Source organism: Poecilia latipinna, unplaced genomic scaffold, assembly GCF_001443285.1.
Source record: "Poecilia latipinna isolate Pla-1442-1.1 unplaced genomic scaffold, P_latipinna-1.0 Scaffold613, whole genome shotgun sequence".
NCBI classification, from domain to species: Eukaryota; Metazoa; Chordata; class Actinopteri; order Cyprinodontiformes; family Poeciliidae; genus Poecilia; species Poecilia latipinna.
Genome location: NW_015113229.1, coordinates 418,081 through 435,822, shown reverse-complemented (window position 1 = coordinate 435,822; position 17,742 = coordinate 418,081). Strand labels below are relative to the sequence as shown.

Here is a 17,742-nt window from a genome sequence, read left to right as displayed (position 1 = left end):
ACAGTGGGCGGGCGCTTGCCTGTCCACATGAAAAGCTGTCAAGAGAGAGATAAAGCTCCCAGGTGGTTCTTCAAGTCAGCCGCCTGACAGCCAGAGGGGTTATAGGTGGAGTGTGCAGCTGTATTGGTGTGTCACCTGAACTTCCTTGACCTCACAAGCGCTGCATAACATATTTATTCGTCTGTATCCTCATTCTCGTATGGACGTGTCACACACAGGAGCAGGAACCCTTTTCGGTATTTAGGCCAGCGGCTGACCAAAAGGATTGATTTATGACTTCTGAAAGCTCTGTGAGGCTAACAACCATGAGCAGTCACGATAATGAAGCTACCACTCTGATGTCGGGTATGCGTCTACCTTGTAAGCCAGATGAAGAGTAAAGGTATCTGTTTTTTCATGTTGAATGCCAATGTAAAGTGAAGGGGAATATTTCATATCGTTTCCTGACATGATGGCTACATCAGTACCAGAAATGAAAATAATCTGACATATTGGAAGACCTTTAATAGAACTCTTCAGTCACACAAATAATACTGGGCTAACACCATTAAACATGTAAATGGTCACAGATGGCATTTATTTAATGTTATCAGGAAAAAAAGACATTGTTTATTCATCAAACCAGTCAACTTTGGTCAATTAGCAACTTGAACATTTTGAGAATGTACATCGGACAATGACACAAAAAAAAGGTCTGTACGAAATAAATAGCTATGTTGCTCATTTACAGCTTGGCTGGGAGAAAAAAACAAAACAAAAAAAAAACAAAAAACAAAAGGGTTAATCTTCATATTTAAAAATGGCATACAGATGTGATGTGATTCTCGTGAACTCACTAACTGCTCCAAAAAAAGCTGTCCTTTTTAAATAAAGCTTTTCACGTTTAATATGTACCTTCAAGAGCCTGTTATAGTTAAATAAATAGAATGCTTTCCATTTCTAACATGCACATCCAATTTGTCCGGGGAAACTATTTACAGTTCACTGATCCTACACGTCCGCCTCTTTATTTCATTTATTTTTTTTTTCTTTTTTAGTTTTTAACTCCTCTACACGTTTCTTTCTCGTCACAAACGCTCATACGCACACGAATGTACAGTCACTCTTGCAGACATGCTGCATCTATATACTATTAACACAATACCTAAATCTATGGCAAGTGATCAAATGCTAACGGTGAACATGGAAGTCCATGTAGTGTGAAGAAGAAATAGTCCAAACACCACATCTTAACCAGGGAGGGAGGGGCTTACAAAAAGTTAGTTTACAATTGATCATGCACTGTATAAACTCAGCATATTATTTGGCTTGACAGGTTTTCATCAGTGACTTCCGTATCTACTTGTTTTCTTTAAGTGAACAAAGAAAAGAGTGAGGAATAAGCAATCCTACCAAATAATCTCTAAGAATATTTAAGTCCTGTGTAAGTCCCCGCCGTTCTTCACTCTCCTACATCAAAGTGGTTTAGCTATCTTTTCATTAGCTTCCGTGCGTAACCAGGAGCTGCTGGAAGGGGGTCGTCTCTTCATGTCCATAGAAGTGTAGGAACCCCACGCCATCGCGCCGTAGTAGGTTGAGATGGGCAGTTTTGTTTTTTACTTCTCTCTGCTTTTTTTCTTTTCTTTTTTTTTATTCTTAACGGCGACAATTTTTGATCCGCTCTTTTTCATGACGCAAAGTAAGAGTTCTGCATTGAGTAGAGGCGGTCGATGGGGTTTCCCACGCGGGCCTGCATGGAGTTGACTTCTGAGGACGCCATAAAGCAGTCGCTGAGGCTGGTTAAAGACGTGTCGCTGTCTATGTCGTGGAACGCAGAGTCGTTACCTGTGAGGAGAGGACATGGGGGCGATCAGTCGTCAGAATTCAAAGCGAGCCTGTTCTGGAGTAAGGTTTAAAAAAAAATACCACAAGGTGTTGACTAAAAATGTATAGCATGATGTAACCGCTTAAGAGAAAAGTAGCAATATTTCATACTACTGCTAAAACCTTTTTAAGGACAGTTTCAATATGTGTGACATTTCTTTATTGTTTTTTTTTTAAATACATAAACTATAAAAAACACATACACACCAAATGTAGTAGCAGTCTCTAAGCACTGTTATGCAAATTATCAAGAGCAGAACGGAAAAAAAAATACGATACAGTAGCACCGGAAAAACAAGCTAATATTCACTGACATGACGGGCACGCTGCTTGCAACATGACTACTTTTATTTTTCTTGTAAACAAGAAATAAATGCGTCCTTAGCCAGCTGAGCAGGCGTGTGGAGAAACATTTAGTTCCTTCCAACTGAACTAAGCTTTTGCCTCTCCTGCACTTTGACTGCCATCTCATTAATACACTCTGATGCTGTGGAATGGTATGCAGGAACATTTCAAGCTGCTGCCACATTGTTTCTTATTTTTTTCATATATGCTGGCGTATTGAGTAGAACTTACCATGCAGGTCTAAATATGAGGAACTGAAGAGGATTGAGAAGACATTAAAGTTCTGTAAAATGTGTCAGTTTTGAAGGGTTTGAGGCTATCGACTACAGGTTTCCTTAAATGTAAAACATTTTACCAAGTGGCGTAATAAACAGAACTTGACTACATTATTTTATGACCTGGATCAAATATGAACACATGTAACGACTTTGAAATTACCTATATCATGGGAATAAGTTGGCTTTATATATATGTACAGAAACTGAATCTGTCTTGTAAAATGACTTCAGACGTTTGTTGTGAATCAACGATATATAAATGTAGTTTTGGAACTCAACAGAGATGCAAAATAGCGTAACATGGGTATTTCCGAAGCTGATACATCTTGATACCAGCATTGTCCATTCAGAGGGAGAGACATCAGACCAAAAAAAAAAAATAAATAAATTAAACACTGGGCTATGACTATAAAATCACAGCAGCCTTGTATTTAAGATTTATAGCAGAGTTGGAAAATTATAATTACTAATAGTCACTTTGAGAAATAGCTGTTGTGTGTCATCACAATTGCGAGAAGACTTTTGTTAGATATCATCAAAGCTCACTTTTTGCTGCCCTCCCCGGTACGATTGAAAGGCAGCGAGGGAGCATGTAAACAAGGGGCACCCTCTTAAAAGATCTGGTTAATAGCAACTGTTTACGCCTTTCATAAAAACCTCAATGTGTTATTTCTCTGGGGGGAATAGTTAACTTTATTACACTCTGGATCTTAATGATAGTGTTGCACAAAACGGGGACAGCGTTTTGAGAGATATCTTTTAATGCCTTGCCAATATTGTTCTGCTCCCCAAACCAAAGGAGAGTGATGAGACGAGGGATTTGGTTTCTTACTGCCGCGAAGAACTAAATGGGAGCAAATTATAAGGAAGTTATGAACTTCGGGAAACGGTCCCACTGGGACACGTTGAGGACATCACTCAGAAATGTGCTGTTCCAGTTACGTCCCGTGGACTCGAACGTCGATCGACTCATGTTCCCGCCCTGCCTCTATTTGCATTTTAATTCCGTCTCGTATCAAACAGAAATCGGAGGCTTGTTGTCTTCCCGCTCCTGCTCCTCCATTATCTCACCCTCCTCGGACTGCGGTGCATCTCGGGCGGCGGCCTGCGCCAAGCCACATGTTTCTGCCGACATTAGGAAACATCATCAGTGACAAGGCATCTCTTAGAAGTGGAGGCATGGAGTCGAAACCGTATTAAACAGATCTGAAAGCACACTTCAAAACCCCGAGAGTTTATGAGAACAGTCGTGTTATCTCATGTGGGAGGAGATGCTGCTCGCTCCTCTCGGGGGAGCGCCTTAAATCAGGGAGCTGTGGCCAGGGAACATGTCCCGCACAGAGGGGGCCGTGGGGCTGGTTACGGGACGGGCATGTGTTCGTCTCGTGGGAGGCGGATGCTCACCATATGGGTTCATATGGTCCCCAGGCATCTGTGGGGGGGTGAGCCCCTGCTGGAACGGGTCTGTGCTGTAGCCGTTCTGATCCATGGTGACCAGCTGCTGCTGAGGGGGAGCCAGCGGTGTAAAGGAGTTCATCATCCCCTCCATCCGATTGGACATCACCTCTGCAGCGAATGGAAAAACAAAAACATGTACTTACATAAAACACCTTTAATGAAGCAAAAAAAGAAAAAAAAAAAAGACTTAACGAATGTAAGCCCATGGCAGAAGGCCTCCAAAAGAAAAGAACTGGATTCACACCTTAAGTAATATCCTCTTTGTGTTGTCAATCTACTGTAACCAACCATTCAGTCTTGTTGACTGAATCTGAATATTGTTTTATGGCAGTAACTCGACTCACTAAGTGAAACGCGTTACATAGATCAATTACACACAGACCGATGCTTTCGAGATTTTTATCGTAATTATGATGATTTTCTTTTTGATCCTTATATAAAAAAATAACGTTTAAGATCATAATGGATCAATAAAAAACATTTTTGATCCAGAAATTTGGGCTTCATGAAAAGCAGGTTTAACAAACAAACTTCTTCTCAACACATATTCTAATTTACTAATTGTGACTGTGCTGTAGAACTAGACGGTAACCAGTTGTGTCTTGCTTAAATCACATCCGTCTCCCATGAATTTGCACACTGATGGCTCTTGGTTCAAGGTGTGCATACATAAAGATATGGAAAACACGTTTCCTTATTTTGATAATAATTCTGCCCCAGTATTGACAGAGTACAGGATGGACGTTATTAAACAGAAATTCACGTTGCCTCCAATTTGGCCTTTAAGAGACAATGTTTGAGACCATCATTAATTCGTAGTATTGACATCATGTTTGGTGGTTTGTGCTCATGTCTGCAGCTGAAAAGAAAAGATGCAGTTAAAAGCAGCAAAGCTGTTACTAAGTTACTAGCCTGTTCAAAGCTTACTTAGAAAAAAGTCTTAGGAGATTGACGTATATCCTATATAAAAAAGACAGTGAGGCCGATTTGCGCAATTATCACTGATGCATCACTCAGACTGGAATTTCTATTGGATTTGTAGTTTTAATGTAATTTAGTATAATAAACTTTTGAACTCCATTTTAAAATGACATAACCAGAGTCAGAACTTACTAAAAAGCTTCAAAATAAGAGGCTTCAATATAAATATCCTGTATTTTGAACTTAAAGAGACATTTTTTTTCAATCCAATTAAAATATATTCTACGTTTAAAAAAAAGACAACAGTCTGAGTGCACTGACTGTGTGCTTGATTTCAAGATTGTAATTTATCTGTGATATAATATAACAAAGAGCAGTTGTAAAATTAAAAATATATATTTACTTATTCATAAAGGAATTCAATCAGGTCATTATCCTCATTAGCTAAGCTAAGTCCTGTTAAGTTGACAATTTGCTGCTGGCTTCAGTTCAAGTGGATTCCCTTCAACCTGTGATAACACATTTTCCATTTTCAAGCACATTTTAACAAAACCATGACAACAAATCACCACATATTGATCATTAGACCAGGTTTCCAAATATTTAGAAGCCTACAAAATCATGTGCATTTATAAACCTCATTTGCTAGATAACTCTGGTGCTACTGGGGGCCCCCTGTTGGTATAGAGAGTCTAAAACAGCTGGTCAGGGTTCTTTCGCCTTGGGCCGTCTCTGTTTGCCTACTGCAGTTGCTTTTGAGAAACGCTCCTGCGACTATCCAATACCTCGATTGCTCGCCTGTCTCTGTGTTAGCATTTCCATGGTAACCTACAGTAGTTCTGCCACAATTCCCCTTGACAAACACTGCTTTTGGCTGACTGAGTGTCAAGAGGGACACAAAGCTGTCTCGCAGCCTCAATACTCGAGCCCGTCCCCCTCCCCCACCACCACCGCGTTTCACTTTCCAGCGGTTATACAAAATGATGTCTGTCATTTCTTTTGTTTGCCTCCGGAAAACAATTTCCAACTTTGTTCTGTGGTGCTGTTGTTTACCCGCTGACGTGTTTGTAATCCGTTATCCTTGCGTAATCGCTGATTAACAAATTTGATTACAGTGCAACACGGCTACGTAATGAGGGAGTTCTCGGTTTCCAAACATCAAAACTCGAAATAGCTTAATTGTTTAGTTTTGTCGGATTAATTAGAAAGGGCTTTGCAAATATATGCATCCTTCAACATTTTCCGCATTTTGTCACATTGAAAACACAAACATCTATGTATTTCATTGAGATCTAATTTTAACCGATTTAATATTAACCGCAAGGAGTAATGAAAAGAATACTTTGTTTTCAATAAGTTTTTACAAAAAAAAAAACAAAAAACAAAAACAAATCTGAACAGAGTGGTATGCATTTGCATTTGGCTCCCCTGAGCTAAATAGTTTTGCTTACGGTTGCAAATTTAATGGAGCACGTCTCTTATCAGGTTACCCGTAGTTAGCAGCATCAATGGCAGCCGCACACACACCTCTCTAAATGTCTCATTTTGGTCTCACTCACCAGAGTACCTTCATCCACATGGTTGCTGTGTTCCCGACATGGCTTGTTATAACTTTGTAAACAGACTGCATGTAGCTTTGTTGTTTCTTGCTACACGTCTAACAGCTGTTCTTCTGACAGATTATCCCATCGCAGCAGTGGCAGCTTTATAAGTTTCCACATGTAAGACACCATTACCATTTTCAGATAATGGATGGAACAATGTTCTTTCAGCTGGGATATTGCTTCATTTAATTTAGGGGTGTGAGAGTAATGGATGGTTGTATGTTGCATGGATGTTTCAAATTGTAAAAAATAAAAAAATTTTAAAATTTAAAAAAAAAAAAGTTCAAGGGGTAGGAAAACATTTGCCAGGCCCCGCACAGCCACCGCTGGTGCCGAGAATATGAAGGTAGTACCTTGGCCGAGCCGCTGGGAATTCTGCTGCTCTTGTTGTTGCTGCTGTCTTCTTGCCAACTTCTTCATCTGAAACGAAGGAGTCAAAGTTGTGAAGAACTCCCAAAACCAACATGCTGTCTTTAATTTAAAAAGGATGCTCCTCGCTGTTCACCCTTGCGTGAACCGCCTGGAACCTCTATCTCAGCGCGCCTCGTTGTCGAGTATCAAAGGTTTTCGCCAGATAATCATCAGCAAAGAGGAGGGCGTAGACATTTAATGCAGGACTAAGCGAGATTTGCAACTCTTCGCTCTCGTTCTCCGCATTTCAGCGGGAGAGGAATGCGGTGATAAGTTTTAACGCACGCATAGTTGTGGTGATTTAGTGGCGAAAACGGAACGGGGCAGTTCTTTCAGACGGGGAGAGTCGGATTGTAAACTGGTGTCTCGCTCACCTTAGCTCTTTGGTTCTGAAACCACACCTGGACCACTCGAACACTGAGTCCGGTCTCTGCAGCCAACGTCTCCCTCACCTAAAGACAAAAACGAAATACCGTTACATCACACACACAAAAAGAAAATATAGCATTTTTTTATTTTTATTTGGTTGGAGTGAAAACCGAATGGTTCTGTCTTTTTGGGGCCTATTGGTAATCGATTCCTAAAGGTTCTGGAGCGACTGCTGCTCCTGTTTTGGGGTTTCCGGGGTGAAGTTTGTAGGAACACCCCCCCCCCCCCCCGCCTCATCTCAGTGTGACGTTTGATGCAGACGGACTGTGTTACCGCTGCCTTGCCGAACAGAAAACAGCTTTCCACTTCAAAGCTCAAGCTTGGAGGTGGAGGAGAATTTTTTTTATTTATTTTTTATTTTTTTTTATGTGTCAAACTACTGTAGGGCTTTTAAGTCCCCACTACGCTCCAAACAAAAGAAAATAAGAATCCCCACTTTGTCGTGGACGTTTTTCCCGTGCGGTGCCTCACCTTCCTACAGGGTTTGGAGGAGACCTCGAAGGAGGCCTTGAAGGCCCGTCTCTGCTGAGTGGTCAGGATAGTCCGCGGTCTCTTGGGCCTCCTCGGATCCTTCCCGTCATCCCCTTTGCCCTGGCTCCCGATTCCTTTCTCTGGCTTGATGTCTAGCTCCTCATCGTCACTTTTCTCTGCGGGGGGGAAATAAAAAAAAAAATAGAAGAGCATCGTTTCACCAAAACGAACCCACATTTCGACAAAGCACAGACGGAAGATAAATGTATATTTTTATTCCACGACGTCGGGTGAGGCACAAACAGTCAATCAAACACGACACGTGTTTTTGATGGTTTATCAATTTTGTACAAAAGGGGGAAAAAAGCGAGGCATGATTAGACTTTCAGAAGCAAATGGAGAGCACACTGAAAAATGATCTTTTTTCTTTACCCTGCTGGACGCGGTGTCATTAGTAATTTATTGCTCTCAGCTTTGCCTAATTTAAACTAAATCAGTCTCTGATAAGGAAACTTACCTCATGAGTGCCATGGAAAAACCATTGCGGGCTCATATTGGAAAAGCATCTCTAGGAAAAGCAAGTTTGACTTTGTCGTAGCTTTTAAAGGCAGACCGAGGCTGCTGCGACAGATCTTGTATTCGATTTGTTTTCTGTTCTTGAACCTTTTTCAGGATACAGACAAATGTCAAGTTCTCTTATACCACTACTTTACATCTTGATTGATTTTAAAAAAATCTATCAATAGGTGTAGTGTATTTTTTTTTCCACTCAAATGGGTAAACTGTCAATAAAAACTACAGAAGGATTTTCACAAAATAACACTTTTAAAAACTTCTCTACAGAAAAAAACTGCAAAATCTGATTTCTGTTTTGATGACATCACAAGGGGCTTTGACAATCGATGATTTAAATACATTTTCTTCTCATAATTTACTGTGAGGAAAAGTGGTCATTTGAACTCAACAAATAGCAAGAGGTCACTCAGTGATTTTGGTTTGACCAGGGGTCATAGTTCAATTTAACAAAGAAAAAGCTCAACTGGGAAGAGAGTTAAAGTCTCCAGATAACAATATGCGTTTGAATTCAACAAAACGTCAGCCTTGAGTGTTTTCATGGTGGCCCAGCACCGTAATTGATACAAATATTATTGTAGTCCTACTACAAAAAAAAAAAAAAAGAAGAAGAAAGAAATTGCAGTGCCATGTTTGAAGTAAAACAAAAACAATTCTTAACCCAAAAAAGCTAAAAGAAGATACGGCAATGACAAGTTGATCCATTGGCATCAATCTAAGTAAAAACAAAAGTGGGTTTAAAACAAGTATTTCCAAATTTGAACCAGCATGGCTGTTCCTAACTTTCGGGCTCTCAAGGCTGAAAACGGAGGCTCTCACACCACGGCCGACTGTCTCCTGTCATCTGGTTCTGATATGTTTCTACATTTCTCAACCGAGAACCTCCGTTTGGTCCCCGACATGCCGAGGTTAACCTCTGCTCGTGTCGAGATTCTCTCCGCCTCGAAAATCCCGGAGACTCCCAAAGACATGTGTGAGTGATGCGCTGGGATGCGAGTAAACGAGGGATGAGGGCGGGTGAGTGGGGGCAGCATGGGGGGGGGAGGAGGAGGAGGAGAGAGAGGACAAGGAGCAAATATTCCCACAAGTTGACAAAAGTTGACACAGGCACAGATGTATTTGACAAATTCCCGCTTTTGTGAATGTCTAAATGTAAGCCAGATGGCGGCGAGCAGCGAGGCTTGGCTAGGTGCCTCGTTGTGTGTGCAGTCTATAGGCGAGGAGCACTCTGGCTGATAAGAGCGGAGGCGAAGGCTTACTGCAGAAAGGCCCCCCAAATCCTTCTGTCACTCATCGTGATACAGTAATTTAATTCTTTCCAGCACCAGATCCTGCCCACGCATGGAGAGCCATTAATGCAGGGTGGCTTGGCTTTGTCCTGTTTCCACTTCCTACTGTATTATAAAGCCACACTCCTCGCTCGGATGAACGCGAGAAAAGCCGTCGGAGAGCTCCAGATGGAGCCACAGGAGTACATAAGTTCAGCTCCGTCGGGTGCAAGCGTTGCATCTCAGACGTCTATGAAAACTATTCTAATAATAACAAAGTAAGGTGGGCTTCGTTTTCTCATGGAGGGCATCTTTGTTGGCGTGCGCTGTGGTGCAGCAGAGCACACCGAATGCAACACCTCGGTGCTGGATGATGATCGCACCAGAGTGCTGTTCTCACCCTGCTGAGAGAGGGGCGCCGGGCGGGGGTTGGGGGGCTCACCTGAGTCTGAGTCATCCGGGCTGACTGAGCTGAGTAAGTCTTTCTCCCTCTCGTAGTCGATCTTGCAGAGCAGCTGACCCTCCTTCAGGACAAACTCGTCACCCTTCCGGAGCTGGCGGTCGCACACGCAGCAGCAGAAGCAGTTCAGGTGGTAGACGCACTCCAGGGCCCGCATCACGAACTCCGTGGGGGCGATCTTCTCCATGCAGCCGCTGCACTTGGTGGCAAACAACCTGAGGGTGGAGGAGAAAAACGTACTGTTTAATATGTCATGTCTGTAAAAAAAACAAAAAAAAAAACGGCACACTGTGCGTTGGTTTTGTACGTGGGGCCGGCACCAAGGCTGAAAAACCCAATCCCAATTCTGGCTAACCCTCGCTGCCAACCAGGAACCACAGCTCCAACAAGTGTCTCGTTTAAATTGTCTCATTTTATGGACTTAACATCTTGAGTGTCAGAGTTTACAAGGTAGGTCAGAAAGCTAAATAAAATAAAATGTGTTTTGCTTGAACGGTTCACTGCACATTTTACTTAATTTTATTATTATTTTCCAAAATGGAAATTCTGAGTTACTGAGTTGGTCTGGAATATTGTCCACAGTTCACCTTTCCAAGCTAGTAAGGAGAATTTGTTGTGCTTATAAGTACAAATTTAACAGTTCATTGATAAAATAATGAAATCTATTTAATTCAAAAATATATTTGAGAAGGTGTTTTTATCAATTCATTTAACCTAAATAAACTAGAACATTGACAACAAACCATCAATTAATTACATAACTCTCCAAATAGAAGACAAATGTTATATTTAGTGAATAGTAAACTAATAAGAAATGTAAGCATTAAAGAATCAGCAGCTTTTTTAAAGCTGTTAATTTAGAAAAAAGTAAATAACTACCAAAAAATATTTACAGTTAAGTTTAGAAACCGATATTGTGTTTAAGGAGTCTAGTGCTCTCTGGTCCGCCAGCTGGCCTGGAGGTGCTAAGCAGTCCTATGACACATCTGCCTTGACTTTTTTTTTTTTTTTTTTTGAGATTGGCTATTTTTGAATCATTTATAATTTTTCTGGAAGAGAATCTGAAAAAAAAATAGACTTTATGTGATAACATGACTGGATTTGTTAATTTTGCAGTTTAAACTATTCATAATATAAAAGCATGCAATCAATCAATCAATCAAAGTTGCACTACTGAATGAAACTCCTGCAGAGACGTACAAGTTATTATGTGTAAATTTTATTTTTTTTAGGCTCTGTCTCTACGCAGAGAATGATTTATTACTAAAAAGAGCAATTATTTTATTTTTATTACGTCTTATTGTCACATCTCTCACTATTAAAATAAAGAAAACTCACAAAATATTATGCTGAATCTATAATTTATATGTATTTCTTTGAAATTAAGAATTAATTTTTCATTCAAATTATCTGTGGTCTGTCTTCAATGAAGCTTTAGTTGGTCATAAAGGATTTTTTTTTTTTTTTAAAGACTGGCTCGTTGACCCCTTTAAGCAGTCAAAGGGATGTGACTCCTTTGGCAACAACTCATCTGTTAAAATTTCTAGGGTGGACCCAACCCTGCATCAGTCCAAAGTGAGCTCAGTCATGGAAAACAAAATCCCTTTGAAAACCTAAAAAAAAAAAAAAAAAGAGGCTGGTTCAGGCTCTGCTGCAGCGATCTTCAAACAACAAAACCCCAATCAACTCTTTGCTAGAAGTTTCTTTTTTTCCCATATATCAGAATAAGCCAACTTTCCCCTTTTCTGCTATGCTAAAAAAGATAATAATAATCAGATTCTTTTATTTCTTTTCATTAAAAGCATCAAAGCTAAGAACTGACAGTTTTCAGTCTATAAACATGAAACCTGCATGCACTGTGACGTGCATTTGTTGTTTTGATGTATTCTTTCATTGTCTGTGGGATCCAATGCTATCAGTTGAAATCACAATCGACAGGTCCGGCCTGAGATGAAGAAAGAAAAAAAAAAAAAAAAAAAAAAAAAAAAAAAAAAACTGAAACTTTGCATTGCCTTGGAAAAGCCTGATTGGTCCACCTTTACTTCTTTCACTTCCACAGTTCTCTATATGCATCAGATAGCATATCTGAGACTGTGATTCATTGCTGGCTACCGTTCATATCTCATCTCTGAGTCTAACACCATGCACCCACCCACCCTTCCCTGCCCCCCCGCGCTGCGACGCCCACCTCTATCACCATTCCCCTGACAACACCTCCATCTTCTTTTATACCCTTTCAGCGAAGATGTTTGCATTGTTTTATCGGTGACTGAGAGGCATTTAATTCGCACTCTGTTGTGTCGGAAGAAGCCACATTAAACGGAGCAAGAAGGCAGAGGAGTGCGGTTGATCTTGTCCAGCTGTAAAAGCTGGATTTATTAGTGGCTTCTGTGTTTGCCCTGGTCTGGGAGACAGCTGGCAACCGCCTATCTGTTTGTGGTGAACATCTATTTCATTGTGCAGGAGGCGGCGAGGGGAGCAGTTGACATCATCGGCAGTTTCGCGACAGGGTTGAACGATAGTGATGAATATAATGTGTAAATATGAGAGCGAGGAGAAACCAAAGGACGGTTTTTGTCATGCTAATGCAGTTATAGGTACTGATTGAGTGCTGATAATGTGTGTGTGTGTGTGTGTGTGTGTTAACACACGTGTGTGTGTATGTGTGAGCAGCTGTGTGCGTGTGTGTCCCGAGAACCGACACGCTTTTGTTCTTAACTTTTAATTATAGAGCAATTCATTTGTTATTTTTGCAACATCCTCAATGCCTATCCACTAAAATACAACTTCTTTCTTCCAGCAGAAGGTAAGTAGAGCGTCTTGGTCTTTTTTTTTTTTTCTTTCTTCCCCCCCCCATCACGCAGCAGTCAAACAACAGAGATGTCAATGTTGGCACTCGCAAGGTTCAAAAATCCTTTAATCTTTCGTTTATTACAATAGGTTAAGAAGATTATTATTGAACTATGGAAAAACCTCCAGGATAATCCTCTGCGAAAGAAATGCTGGCATGCATCTCAAACATGCGGCGCTCTTGTTGAATTGACCTGCCAACCTGGATCTGTCCTCTAAACAACCAAGTTAGGTCCATAAAGAAACAGATGATGGGAAGTTGGACGACAGAGAAGGAGAGAAACATCACATCCAGGGCCGGATTTAGAAGGACGAGGGACCAGAGTCGGTTTTGTTGCCCACGTAAATAATCATCTGTTATTCTTGTAAAATATTGCAGGGTAACGGGGACGAATAAACGTTACGGTTTTTAGGCCTTTTTTTCAGGTGAAAATAGGAACTTTCCTACTATAGCCTGTGTATTTATAAAAACGTTCATTATTAACAGATTTCTAGAATCATCTTCATCCATGTACAAATATTACTCAAACTGTTATAACAACTATGCCCGGCATGTTTGTGGCAATCTAACACAGCAAAATGCAGCAAAAGTAAAACAGGAGGCATGCGATGCTTTGTCTTATGTCTGCAGTGCTTGGAGTTGAGGTTTGGGTTTGTGTGACATCACTGCTTTAAAATACAATGAAACCCCCGAGTACAAACAAACTTGAATACGATTCTTTTTTGTTTTTACACTTGGGGACACATAAAAGTCCCCCCGAGAGAAATATATACTCTGATGAACGCGGTCGGTTTGTGACCCATCCAGCAGAATGCCTCCCACAAAACCCAGTCTCTGTTTTGCCTGTATATGCTCCTCATCCGGCTGGTGAATGTCTCCCTTCTTGAACTTTTCCTGCTGATCCTCTGTCTCCAATTGCATCAGCAAAGACACCGACTGCGGCGTAAAAACACACTGTACAGACGTGCGCAGTAAAAGCAAGAAAATGTGCAAAGCTTCAGTACACAAGATCCCTAAAACAAAGCAGCATAACGTGGATGCTGTGTCATGATTTGATGTTTTTGAAGCACCTCTCCGACAGGAGATTCATTTTCAGCTGAAAGCTTGGAAGCAGTGATGATAAACTTCCATTTCCCCACCTGTCAGTCGTCTCCATCCTGTCAGTCGCACCTCTTCGAACAGATTCCCTCAGAAAGTTTGTCCAATGTCTTTATCACCAATTGTTTCATTACATATTTAACAAATAATTGTTTTAAAAAGGATGCAATATCTGTAAGGTAAAAGAAAATTGCCTACTGACATATAAGATCTTTTGAGAGGAGCCCATCTTATTTCCGATTAGAAACAAATTAGAAACAGGTTATTTTTCAAAATCTAAACACATCACGGGTATAATTAGGCTTTGGTTTAACAGCTTTCAGGTTCAGTCCATTTACCAGTGATCCTGATGCAATCAACAGTCTGCTGCAGCCACATGCTCTCTATGAGGAACTGCCGCAAAGTAAATGATGCGATGCAGCTGAATTTCCTCCGATAGATGACTTTTTACTATTTGACAACATAAACTGACTTCGTCTGCACTGAAACACCTGCAACTGAAGTTGAATCTGACGATATGACTGGACGGCACTGGGTTAATTTGTCTGTGGCTTCGTTAGGTTCTTGCTAAAGTCCAACGCAGCTCACGCCGACTCATTCCACCAGTGGAAAAAGTTGAATATTGTGAAATGCTCTCTGGTTTTCAGAGGGGATTAGTGCGCTACATGCTGGGATCAGGGAAACAAAGGTGATGAATCTGTCAAGACGAGTTCCCAGCTCCAGCTCTAATGTTTAGCTAATGATCGGCGGCTTAGGCTCAGCAAAAGGGGTGCAAAAAAGTTGAGGAAATGACTTGTTAGCACGGTTTTGACGCATCAGGCGAGCTTCATTCACCTACAACCGCTCTCTCTCTCTCTCTCTCTCTCTCTCTCTCTCAAATCTTCTCATCTGGATGAAAACATTCTCATTCAGCTCCCTTTTCCTTTCTTCTTTTTTTTTCTCCTCGCTGGGCCTAATCTTGTAAGCCATTATTTTTCTATTTCCCCTCTCTGTCACTTTGCATTATTTTTGCTGCTGTAATTCCCATTCGTCCCTTCTGGAATCTTCCTGTCCTGCTTTGTCCCCGGGTCTAATCCGGACTTTCTGCCTGTTTTCAGTCCCCCGGTCCCCATTCTCAGCGGGGTTCAGATGGAATAGCCATGCGTGACGCCCCTCCTATGGCAACCACACCTCCACAGGAAGGCAACGCCGACTTTTCGGATGGGCAGAGAAGGCCTTTGAGAGGCTGGCAGCAGAAGTAAATCCTTCTCTAAGGAACAAGGAGAATTAGCAGGGAGCAGCGGACTAAGGATTTAACCCTACCCCTATCCTTTGAAAGGCACAGTCGGTCCCACTCCTGCGGCTAGCCACAATCAAACAGAGGAGGAGCGGGGAGGCGGCAGTGGGGAGAGGGGAACACAAACTCCCTGAATGACACAAGCAGTGGATTGTGGAGGAGCCTAATCCCACTTTAATACCTTTCCAAGTTCAGCTGCTAAAGAATGCTCTTAAAAACAACACCACTGTGTGAGCAGTGAAGGTTGACCGGGTGGGGGCGGTGGGGGGAGGCACGCCTTTCAACCTCCCTAACATTACCTGATTAGAGGTTTGCGGCCGGGGCTGCTGGGCTGGCACGGCCAGCAGGAGACAGACTGGAAGATGTAAATTATGATTTCATAAATAAAAACAACACACGAGCAGAGGCAGGGGGACGACATCAAGTCCGCCCGACTCTCCGGAGACGACTACGACGCCGTAAGTGGCTCTGAATCAAACTCGAAGTGAGTTAGGTCGTCTTTAACCAATTTCCCGCGTTCCTGCCTGACTCCAGCGATGCTAGTTTCCAGCTTAAAAAAAAAAATAAATAAATAAATCCACTTTCCATTCATTCATCTGCTTGAGTAACAGGACGCCCGGTGTTGCAAGTCAAGCCTGCGTGAAAAGGACAACACAAAGAGGGACCACCAGCATGATAACTCCTGTTCTGGCTCTTTTTTTTTTTTTTTTTTCCCTCCTCCTCCCACACCTGAGCGCGCAGATCGAGCGATGAGACCCCGCCGCCTGGATCAATGGCTGCATCTCAAGCAGAGACCTGTCAATATTTACCTAGGCCTCCCTGGAACAGGACTCATAAATGAGGAAAAAAAAGAGCCCATCTCAGCACATACCTCGGCCCCTGTGGAATCATTACGTCGCTTTTTTTTTTTTTTTTCCAAATCTCATACCTGTAATCCCTCGTCTGCTCTTTCTCACATCACTTCTCTGTGTGACAGATTATCACACTGTTGAGGGTGACATGTGCAGATAGAGAGAGAAAAAAAAAAAAAAAAAAACCCTGAAAACATTGAGGGGGAAAACAAAAGCCAAAGGAGTATTTTTATGTCTGATGAGCTGCACCGACAAAAAGTGCAACAGGGGGACCTGGGCTCGTCGTCTTCCGCCCCTCCATCCAGGCACTTCAGAGACCCGCCGCATTCTCCCTTTGAGCAGATTAAGCGCAACTTAAGAGTGTGACAACATGTTAAACTCGCACCACGTGTTGCCAGCCATTTCTCCTCTGCAGACTTTTACATTTATTACTTCTGCCGCAGTAGCGAGCATCGGGAGGACGGGGTGGGATAAAAGAAAAGCAGAAGGATAAGAAAGAAAGAGAGAGAGAGAAAACAAAGAGGAAGACCGAATGAGGAGGAGGAGGGGGTAGGAGAAAGGTGGCTGGCTGCTATCATGCCACATTTAACCAACACGTGCAACAGCCTCACCTACTCCCCTTTTGCTTTTGAACAACACTCTGAGAAATACCATAACAATTTAGGCGAAGAATAGCCAGGGCCATTATGTCACCGCATCCCTTCAAAAGAAAGAGAGGACGAGGATTATCCAGGCAGCAGCTGTAAGCTATTACTTTGAAGATGGGCTCGTGTGCACGCACGCACGCGTGGGTGGGTGGGTGTGTGTGTGTGTGTGTGTGTGTGTGTGTGTGTGTGTCTGTTTTTTTTCGTAGGAAAACCTAAGGCTGTGCCAATTATGCAGAGGTGAGGCTTGAGGCCTATGTGGCAGGTCATGAAAAGAAAATATAGATATAAAAAAAAAACAATTCAGTTTTTAGGGTTTGATTTAAAATAACTGGATGTTTGTTTGATTCTTTCATAGAGTAATATTGCTGTGTGTGTGTGTGTGTGTGTGTGTGTGTGTGTGTGTGTGTGTGTGTGTGTGTGTGTGTGTGTGTGTGTGTTTGTAATACCTTGTGGGGATGATTTTCCTGACATATACTACGTTGTGGGGACCAATCGCTTCTCGTGGGGACCGGAGCCTGGTCCCCACGAGGGGAAACCCTGTTTTTGGGTCAGGGGTCAGATTTAGGGCTAAGGTATGAATTGAGTTTTGGTTAGGGTTAGGTATGTGATGGTTAGGGTTAGGAAAAGGGTAAAGGTAAGTTTTAGGCTGTAGAAATGAATGGAAGTCAATGGAAAGTCCCCACAAAGATAGCAAAACAAACATGTGTGTGTGTGTTTGTTTGTTTGTAATACCTTGTGGGGACGATTTTCCTGACATATACTACGTTGTGGGGACCAATTGCTCCTCGTGGGGCCCGGAGCCTGGTCCCCACGAGGGGAAACCCTGTTTTTGGGTCAGGGGTCAGAGTTAGGGCTAAGGTATGAATTGAGTTTTGGTTAGGGTTAGGTATATGATGGTTAGGGTTAGGAAAAGGGTAAAGGTAAGTTTTAGGCTGTAG

General features: G+C 42.0%; 1 protein-coding gene across 3 annotated transcripts in view; it reads right to left on the bottom strand.

Annotated features, from left to right (window-relative positions):
- Positions 1–551: 551 nt before the first annotated feature.
- The window catches only part of lmx1bb (LIM homeobox transcription factor 1, beta b), a 91,065-nt gene continuing 73,874 nt past the window's right edge, over positions 552–17,742 (bottom strand). For all 3 annotated transcript variants that reach the window (XM_015043051.1, XM_015043049.1, XM_015043048.1), the window contains 6 exons: positions 10,064–10,296; positions 7,781–7,956; positions 7,255–7,332; positions 6,823–6,889; positions 3,891–4,052; positions 552–1,824 (listed from right to left, as the gene is read on the bottom strand). In XM_015043051.1, the coding sequence (XP_014898537.1) occupies positions 1,667–1,824; positions 3,891–4,052; positions 6,823–6,889; positions 7,255–7,332; positions 7,781–7,956; positions 10,064–10,296 (874 nt within the window). In that variant the 3' untranslated portion in view covers positions 552–1,666. The remainder of the gene's footprint in view (positions 1,825–3,890; positions 4,053–6,822; positions 6,890–7,254; positions 7,333–7,780; positions 7,957–10,063; positions 10,297–17,742) is intronic.